At 39.5% G+C, this 10,371-nt stretch overlaps 1 protein-coding gene across 1 annotated transcript in view; it reads right to left on the bottom strand.

Moving 5' to 3' along the window:
- Positions 1 to 4,168, bottom strand: part of faah2b (fatty acid amide hydrolase 2b) — a 12,209-nt gene extending 8,041 nt beyond the window's left edge. The window contains exons 1-3 of the mRNA XM_034856561.1: positions 3,831 to 4,168; positions 1,341 to 1,423; positions 667 to 803 (exon numbers count right to left, since the gene is read on the bottom strand). Coding sequence (XP_034712452.1) covers positions 667 to 803; positions 1,341 to 1,423; positions 3,831 to 4,022 — 412 coding nt within the window. The 5' untranslated portion in view covers positions 4,023 to 4,168. The remainder of the gene's footprint in view (positions 1 to 666; positions 804 to 1,340; positions 1,424 to 3,830) is intronic.
- Positions 4,169 to 10,371: the final 6,203 nt, after the last annotated feature.

Here is a 10,371-nt window from a genome sequence, read left to right as displayed (position 1 = left end):
TTGGGGTCCCCTGCTGGAGCTGCTGCCCCCGCGACCCGATACCGGATAAGCGGTCGAAGATGGATGGATGGAGATGGAAGTATTTGACCCCCTCTCAATCAGAAAGATTTCTGGCTCCCAAGTGTCTTTTATACAGGTAACAGACTGAGATTAGAAGCAAAATCTTAATGGTAGTGCTCCTTATCTCAGCTTGTTACCTGTATAAAAGACACCTGTCGACAGAATCAATCAATCATATTCCAAACTCTCCACCAGGGCCAAGACCAAAGAGCTCTCTAAGTATGTCAGAGACAAGATTGTAGACCTACGCAAGTCTGGAACAGGCTGTAAGACCACTGCCAAGCAGCTGGATGAGACAAAGACATACTTTAGACTACATTAAAATGCAAATCAATTTATAACAATTTTGATATTTGTTTTTCTGGATTTTTTATTGTTATTCTTTCTCTCACTGTTCAAATAAATCTACCATTAAAATATAGACTGATCATTTTTTTGTCAGTGGGCAAATGTACAAAATCAGCAGGGGATCAAAAACTTTTTTCCCTCACTGCATGTGTTATCAGTATCAAATGTTGACTCCGATACTGGTTATTGGATGTATGTAATCAAAGTAAAGTGGCTGGTTTCAAGTGGCTGACAGGAGGTTATACTTCTGGTAGCTACCCTGGAGGGCGAAGGACTCTTTGACAGAGAGTGGGACTCCCAGTAAAGGCAGTCGGTCCTCCAGCACCTCCTCTCCTCCAGTTTCCTCTTCAATCAGCTTGTCGACCTGCGTTGCCTCCTGGAGGGCCGCATCGAACCTGGACAGAAAAACTAATCAATTATTTGACCCAATTTTGTTTAATTCCCGAATAAAAAGTCTGGATTTTAAACCTATACATTAAAGTGGAAACAGTATACCCTTTATGTAATTATAGTGTAAATATGTACTTTTTTCAGCTTGTCAAAAGATGATATCAAATTCGACAGATGATAGCACAGGTACAGTTTGTACAGGAGTAAAGATAAACCAGGAAAATGGCAGCATTATAAATAATTAACAATTTAGCTCCAAACACCCAAAAGGACAAATAACTATTACTAAAACAAACATGGGAGCACAATAGGGCTGCAACTAATGTTCAGTTTTATTATAAGTTCACTTGAAAGATATTATCTTGGTTATTTGCTTTTCTTTTGTAAATAGAATGTCCAGTAAATATTTGGCTAAAACGATTATCCGATTATCAAAGTAGCTGCCGATTCATTTTCTGTCATATCAACTAATCATTGCATCTAAAACACAAAAAACATATAAAGGTAAAAGTATCAGATAAGGAGGAATTATTCTTGCTTACCTGTCTTTTGTAACTGCGTTCACAAAGGGATTGACTTCTTGGATCCTGTCAATGTAAGCCCGCACCACCTCTACACTTGACACCTGCAGAAACCGTTAGGTGCATGTAAGTCACAGAACAGAAAAACATGCCATACTGCCAGAATTGGATTAGATGATTGCAGTGTATTCTTCCAGGTGAAATATGAAACAGGTTTGTCCTAAAAACGAGGACAGGGAACGGGGGCATTCTTAGCTTTTATGTTCCTCTGCTAACATAATAATGGACGTGGACATCCAGCAATTCCATTCTATTCTTATCTAATGCACGCAATGTTAGATCATTTCAACTACAGTACCGAGGAAGAATTAAGGGTGGCAGTACAGAATATGCAAAAGGAAAAATCACTGGGCTTTGATGGGATCCCCCTGAATTGTATGGTACTTTTTTTTCTGTGATTAAAATCAATGTTCCACAGAGGATTTATTTTGTGTGCTCTATGATACCTCTTTCCCCTCCTTCTGGTTTTGGCAAGAATTACAATTAGCAGTATTTAAATTTATCTGGAAAGGAAAGCGGTCACAACCTAAGATGTCTAATCTACAGAGAAGGAAAGAGGATGGTGGCTTCTCAGTTCCCAACTTTAAACATTATTTTTTGTCCTTTGTGTTAAGGCCCCTTCTCACCTGGTTTAGCCCCAATATGCCTGTTGCCTGTCCTACATAATTTATGCATTTGTTATATATTTTTAAGAGACAGTGCCAGCTACACTTTGGCCCCATTATCTTGTTTTATCAAAACTTGGAGATTGGCTGAAACATACTGTAGTGTAGCTTGTAACTGACACAAATGTTCTCCATTACTCAATAATACAGCTCTCCTGATTGGTGGGAGGCCTAAAACATCACCACAATGGGAACAAAGGGGGGTTCATTGTCCAAAAGACATTTTTAGTGAGGTTGGCTTGTTTCTTTTTTCTGACTTACATAACAAATCCAATCTACCATGTTCCTCTTTTTTTACCTTCAATTAAGATCAGCATTCAAGGCATACGGTGTCCCCTAGCAGTGGTCTTTGCCCATCCATTCTATCCGGCAGGTATTTACTATGCAGCCAAAAACCTGTGGTATAGTATCAAGGCTTAATCAGTTCTTGATGATATCTGGCCGCTTTGGCCTTCCTACCGCAAGGATCTGGATATACGATTGCCCAGACCTGAGTATTGATCTTGACTGGGATGATGTATGGTCTAACATTCAAGAAGTATCACGCAATCTTGACTATCAGCAGATTCACTACAATTTCATTCATAGGACATATCTCACCCCTGTTAATGCATCACATGAAAACAGCCCTCTATGAACTTTCTGTCCACCAAAGACTCAAGGTACATATCTTCACATGATCTGGGATTGTTCTCCTGTTGGTCAGTGCTGGAACAATATTGCATCCAAAATATCTGCCTTGATTATAGTTACTATACCTGTTACTTTAAATATTTAGATTTTTAATGACCTGTCAGCCGTTAAGCTCTCTTAAACTCAAAAACGTGCTGTTTTTGCTGGACTTACAGCGGCCAAGAGAATGATTGCACCCCGTAGGGAACCACCTCATCTCCCTCCTTCTTGTATTTCCTCTCCTTGTTTTGGTCAACATTTGATCGCAAGGAAGGATTGTAGAAATGGTGCACTTTGCCTTCTTTAGTATGTGTAGTGTCCTTTTCTGTATGTTGTCATCTAGACCAATGTTTTGCACTTTTGCTTATTTAAATAAAATAAATTTAAATAAAAAATGTGATCACAAAAAAAAGATTTGCAAAGTTATATAGGATTGATATTACCGTTTTTTTTTTTTTATGGTGCCGCTCCAGTATACTGCAGATGCATTTCAATGTAATGTATTGAAACACACAAAAAGTCCAGCCCATACCGTTCTGATACTTCCACAATGAATTAATATGCTCATAAATTAAATAATTTTAAATTAACTAAATTCCTTTAATTTAATTTTGTTAGGTGTACTTAGGTTATATGAAAGGCGCTATATAAATATATGTTATTATTATTATTATTATTATTATTATTGTTATTATTATTATTATAAAAGACTGCAGGGACAATACAAAACAGCTCCTTTTTTGAGTCAACTCTATATTGTGTATAATGATAAGAAGTACAGGTGTTGGTATTACACAGGTGCTGCTGTGTTGTAATAAATACTTTTAGGCTTGGAAAGAAAATAAAAACTGTTAGGGTAAGATCCTTACAGAGTGGAGTAGAGGTGCAGCTAGCTTTGGCTTTAATAGGGTTTTTTATTCGGCCAATTGAAAAACAAACTACAGGGATGTAAGAGAATGATCTACTAATAACCAGATGTTGAGATAGCTGACTGCTAATTTAACTTTTGTGAGACTAAACATACATTAACATTACATTTTTAAGTAAGAAGTGACGCTAAATCAGTTTTTTTTCATGCAGCTTTTTGTCTTGAAGTTTGACCAGGTACACACACCTCTTTTCTGCGGATCTTCTTGGCGAGCTGCGTCGCCGACACGAACAGCAGAGGGTTGCTGATGGGCGGGAGCTTCTTCCCGGACATGACGGGTGTCCGAGGGGACAAGAGCCGAAACACCGTAAATAAGAATCCATTGACCGCCTTGAAGAGCCATACCTGAGCCTTTTCCAGAAGGCTTAGTGGTGCCATGTTTCCGCCGCGGGGAGAGGACGGTGGGTCGGAGGTTGTTCGGCCGTGGTCACGGTGATTCTGTTGCCCGCTACGACGACTCCTTCTAGCACGATGAGGCAACACGGAACTCCCCCTAGTAAACAGCAGCTGAAGATATAACGCTACCTGCTACCGTAAGTTAGCAAAGGTTAGTGAGAACAGAACCGGAAATTGTTGTTTTGCCTTCTTTTTCGTATGGGTAGGCTACTAACGTTATAAAGCCATAACGCTTGTTTATTGTCACTAGACCTTTATCTCAAATAAAATCTATAACATTTATGGAAAACAAAAACTAAAATAAATTTGTATGCACATGGCATCATTTAATTTGTATTAGCCTATTACTAATTTACGTTTAGGTTGACTTTTTTTTGTAGATATACATATTGATTGTAATGCTGATTTGTTTTCTATATTGTTACGAAAAAAAGGACTTGAATTTTCACTATTTCACAGTGAACTTTTACAAAAACTGGAGCTGAATTTTTTTAACTCAACGTCCATTTAGTAGCTTGGTTGTTGTTTTTCCCAGGGCTTTCAATCTCTAACAGTGGATGGAACTTGTTAAATTGTCATGGAGATGATTAGCCTATGAAGACCATGGCATTGCTTGAAAGATACAGTAAAAAACCTAGTAAGTAGATCTAAAATTAAGATCATTCTAATATGTATTTGTTTATTTATTTATTAGTTATACTAGCCTATTTTCATGGTCCACAATAAACCTTCAAACTAAATCTGAAATGTTATGCTTTAAAAAGACTAGGAAATATGGGCGCCTCGGTGACTTGCCCATGTGCAGAGGCACGGTCCTCGACGCGGCGGCCGCGAGTTGGGTTCCTGCCTGTCGTTCCCCTTCTCCCTCCCCTTTCATGTCTGAACTGTCCTGTCACAAGTAAAGGCCTAAATCTTAAAAGAAGACCATGAAGTAAGTTTTTTTTTAATTTTGAAAATGATGACCGGATATAAATCATTATATAAGTGACTCTGGCGAGCTTGACAATGACCTAAATCGGCCTCCGAGGTAAAGTTGAAATTGTGGCTTAAGTGTGTGGTTGTTTGAATAGCTCTATTATGCACACTCATTCACAGTCAAGGGCAGTCATTGATCCCTAAACAATGTAACATTTAGAAATGAACTTCATACGGACCTGGACTGACCTCACTAACAGGCTCTGTATCAGAGACCTGTTTATGTTTTCAACATGTAGTCTATTGAAAACCTGACACCAACGCGCATGTTCTTAAGCCTTGATTAGTAAGGCGTATAACTCTAGCGGGATATTTTTATGTATAAAAAAATCAAAACACTACGAACAGAACAAGTTATTTCAAGGATTTTAAGAAATACTATATTATGTAACATTTATTCAACTCTACCCCCCAAGAATACTGTATGTGTGACGACACCAGAAAACTCACAGTAATCATTTAACTGTTTAGTTCTGCTTTCTTCTGATGGTCTAAATCAGTAGTGAAAAGAATAACTGAGAACATTTACTCAAGTACTGTAGGCCACTAAAGTACAGTTTTACTACTCTGAGAAACTCCAACAACAGTTCTCAGTTAATGACTGTGTTTCTGTCTGGCAGGGCATCAGACAGATATAGACAGATATTAGATTTGTCTATATAACAGATTGTTTCATATGCAGATCGCAAAGTACAAACCAAAAGCCCCCCACTCCATCAACACCTGGCAAACCACCTCAACAACTGCTTCTGTCCTTTTGACAGACCCTCCTCCAGCAGGGGCCAGGGCCTGTTCATCGCCTGCCATCCCCTCTACAACAGCAACCCTCCTCCACCCAGAGACAAGTTAACAAACAGGCTGTTCTAAAAACAAAACCTACTGCAAAGCAGCCAGGCCAGACTCTGTCTCTCCCTCCACCCTGATGTGGTGCAGTGGCGCTGATCAGCTGTCTCTAGTGTTTACAGACATCTTTAACACCTCACTGGAAACATGCCATGTACCAATCTGCTTCAAGTGTTCCACCATCCCATCCTCCCAGCTCTGCTGCAGGACAAGCTCTCCCAGCTGCATGTTGCTGACTCCACCTGCAGGTGGACCACAGACTTTCTCTCTGAAAGAATTCAGTGCGTGAACTGGGGCAACACATCTCAGACTCAAGGACCATCAGCATTGGTCCCCCCCCAAGGCCAGTGGGGCCCCCCCAAGGCTCCTTAAGTTCAAAGATGACACCACCCTCATTGGAGTCATCTCTGGTCGGGATGAATCCGCCTACAGGTGGAAGATTTACCACCTGGTGACCTCGTGCAGTCAGAACAACTTGGAGCTAAACGCTCTGAAGACAGTGGCGAGGGTTGTGGATGTCCAGAAGGAAGCAGTCCCACCTGCCCCATCCCCCTGGATGACTCCCCAGTCAACACTGTGAAGTCCTACTTCTTCCTGGGCTCCATCATCTCCCAGGACATAATCAAGATGGCCTTAAAAACTACATTGCATTAACCTACATCCTGGACTACACCGGCCCTTTGCACATACTATATATCCTAAACTTTTTGCACATTCTGCACTAAACCATTCAGCCTCTTTTTCCTCAAACAGCTTTTTTTGAAGATATTGGTTTCTGTATTATTATTTATTTAATAATAATATTTAATATGTTTATGTATGCACCAACCACCAAGGGAAAATCCTTGTCAGGATTACTTACTTGGCAATAAATCCATGTCTGATTCTGAGGTGCAGTATGTGTACTGACATTGTACAGTTATATCATTCACTGCATTTCAGAGGCAAATATTGTACTTTTTAGTACATCTCAGTTATATAATATACATTATTCTGAAGAGGGCAATTTGACTAAATATCAGAACATAGTATTTCTTGTTGCACCCAGACCCATAGAATGTAATACAGACCAAATAGGCGCCAATGAAGTAACTGTCTGTCAACACTAGAGAGCAGCATTTCTAAATGCTATAATGATCCCACTTGTATTTTCATTAACCAAACAGAGCACGTAGCAAAACGAAAAGAACTTTCTCTGCAATGCAGGTCAGTGGGTTAGTGGAGAATCCATACTGTCTGCTGCTGCTGCTGCTGCTGTGTTGCACTGCACCACCAACTCAGTCAACACAATGCACAGGCCTTCCAATTTATTAGTTATTTAACCATTTGAAAGAACATTTGAGCAGCCTTTGATAACATCTGTTCTTGCTTTTTATTCAATTGGTATCTAATGTTTAATTTGTCCTTCCTTTATAATTTTCATTTAATACTAAAATAAACGCAAGAAAAACAATAATAACGTGATACGGATGTGTTGCATATAAGATTTCTAGCCAAGTCTTTAATTGGTGCATGTGGAGTCTATGAGTATGTATGTTTAACTTAGTATATCTTTTCCTCTATAGGTGTGTGTGTGTGTGTGTGTGTGTGTGTGCGCGTGTGTGTGTGCGCGTGCACGTGCACATGCGTGTGCAAGCATGCGTGTCTGTGCGCACTAAGGGTGCAAATCACCAGACGCCTCACGATACTTATGCCACGATACAATATTATTACAATTTTAAACATGTTGCAATATTTTGCGATATATTGCAATTTATAACCTTTTTTCCTACTTCAAATATTTCCCAATTTCAAATGTTGTCCACAAAAGGAAACTTTGTAAACATCTAATTTATCTAAAAAGATTAATTTCTCTGTTTGTTCATATCACATCAATTTTATTGCTGCAAAATGGGATTGTCAAGCAGACAAACTGACCAACACATACGTAATAAAAGATCGATACTTGGTGCCTGTGTATCGATACAGTTTTGCCACTGAAAATATCGCGTTACTATGCTGTGTCGATTTTTCCCCCACCCCTAGTGTGCGTGCTAGTGAATGCATGATTACAGATCAGTGAACGGAGGTCAGCTAAGTACATTTAATCAAGTTCTGTATACTTAAATACAAATCCCATGTACTTGTACTTGAATATTTCCATTTTATGTGACTTCTGACTTCTACTCAATTACATTGTTATAATAAATACTTATAAGACTAAGGCTGGCTCCAATACATTTATCTGACTGCATACTAATAGCATCTAATGACATTTATATGTTAAGAATAGCTCCTGTCTTTTCTTTAAATAAAAAAAAGCAGCTACATTGGGCTAAAAAGTGCGAGGAGGGTTTGTGCATTTATCATATTGGTTCAAAGCTTCATATTAGGGCTTGACTGTGTTCAACAAAAGAGATATTAAATCAACAATGGCAGCAACACCCTGCTAAGCTATTTAGTGATTGTCTTTTTTCAGGAGGGCCCTTAATTCATGGCCTGTTTTTAGATTAAGAAATGAAGCTCAGGAGCAGGAAGTTTTTTACCTTGATGAGGTGTGTTCACTTTAAATTCTGTCAACGGAAGGATGTGCATGTTTAGCTGCAACGTTTTGCACACACACCTTCAACTTCTTAATCCAATAACACACCACTGAGTGGGCAATACTTTAGCTTCAGATTAACTGCATTTTCTGAAATGAAATGAAGTAAAGGCCACAGAATTAAAAGATAAATACTCCTTGTGTGTGTGTGGAGAGGGGTGGACAAACATATCACTGTCCCAGCTGAGTGGAGAGAAAAGGATCATTCCTTACCTTTTAGGTGAAACCTGAGGCCTCGAAAACTACCGGGCATGTAGAGACAAGAGGAAAAACCAGAGAAAACAAACTATTTGCAGTGTTCATATTCTTGTGTGAAGCTGCAGAGCGAATGCTGCTGTCTGGTAAAAGTGCATTAAGCAAATATACTTTTCCACTTTACTGCCCAATATTTTGAGATAAGGTATTGTCTTTAGCATGTGCTGTGGCGTGTTTTATGGCCACCGTAAAGCCTTTGTGAATGCATGCCTTCGGGGTAAAATGATACAGGGTCAGTGATCAACAGCGGATGGCTTCTGGCTCTTTTGTATTGATTTCCATCTCCATTCCTGTCACTGTTGGGACAATAAGTCACATGCCATCTATCTACTATATAGCTCATTGTTTTGACTCTCCTATTGTAAAGAAAAAAGTGTCTGAAGCCTGACAATTTTGTCTGAGTGGACAGTAATTTACTTTACTTTTCCAATTTGAACGAAGCAGCACTTCACTCTCATCCACTTTCCAGCGTCTCCACTCTGCCCTGGAGACCAATGTAGGGTGATATGTCTGTCCCTCGAGGCTATAAAGCTGCCTGTGTGTGTGTGTGTGTGTCTTTGTGGTTGTTTGTGTGCCTAAGTCACCATTTTCATTACTTAAAAATACAAGGGCTCAATGTTTTACCCCCAGATATGCAATATAATAATTCACAGGGTGGGAGAACATGCTAAAACTTTGTGGTAATTTCCCCTAAATTCTCAATTGATGTGTTTTTTTACGTTATTTAGCTGCTTAGTAATGCAAGTTGATTTCTACCGCTGTATGTTAGTATCAAATCTAACAAAAATCACTACTAAATAAAAAATAATGTGTTTATGGGACATTTTATTATTAAATCATTAATGTTTTTTGATAATTGGGACCTTTTAAATACAGCTTTTCTTTGAGCAACACATTATGCTGCAGCACCACCTTCACTTTTGTCTATTCAGCAGTAGTTTTTCATTCAGCATTGGAGGAGGGGGAGGTTGAGGAGATAGGGGGTGGGGGGTGAGCCAACTCACCTCATCCCTCTGTTCCTCCTTTGGGGATAGGCCTGTGGGCACATGAAACAGCTGTTGTTCTCTAAAAACCAATTATAAAGGCCCCTGGCCCCAGCTTGGCTCCCTCGAAGGGATGGACAGGGGGAGAGTGTGATCGTTAGCACCCACAGATGAGTCTTACCATCGGGACAGTCCGATGCCAGATACAGCAGACTCAGGCTATAGATTTCACTGTCCAGACCTGAATGTGTAGGTGGAAATTTTAATTTCAGAAGCAGGAGAGGCTTAATGTTTTATTTACATTATACAAACTACTGAAAGCGGGGTCCTGACCAGAGCACTGTACAGATTTGGAGTTGTGAGATATAGTCATATGTTTTTTTGATAGAAGCGTCTCAGGTGGAGTAGTTTTAATGATTATTTTTGTGTAGAAAAAAAACTTAAAATATAACGTAAGAGAGACAGGTTGTTTCATGTGGAAGCAGGGATATAATTTAGTGGGTGTGCTTCCTTTCAATCACTGTAACTAACCGCTTGGGGATCGGTTCTAGTCCAACGTTTACTGTTGTGCTCTGTAGGAGTTGATCTGTCATGTGAAGGGCATTGGAACAGCTCAGGTGTTAGATGCAGCAGAAGCGTGCTATTGATTCCCTTCCTGCCGGGCGTTGTTAAAACTTTTCAGCAGGGGATCTGA

The sequence above is a fragment of the Etheostoma cragini genome, chromosome 19, assembly GCF_013103735.1.
Source record: "Etheostoma cragini isolate CJK2018 chromosome 19, CSU_Ecrag_1.0, whole genome shotgun sequence".
In the NCBI taxonomy this organism is placed as follows: domain Eukaryota; kingdom Metazoa; phylum Chordata; class Actinopteri; order Perciformes; family Percidae; genus Etheostoma; species Etheostoma cragini.
The sequence above is the reverse complement of the archived record's forward strand: the minus strand, read 5'-3'. Positions and strand labels throughout refer to the sequence as shown.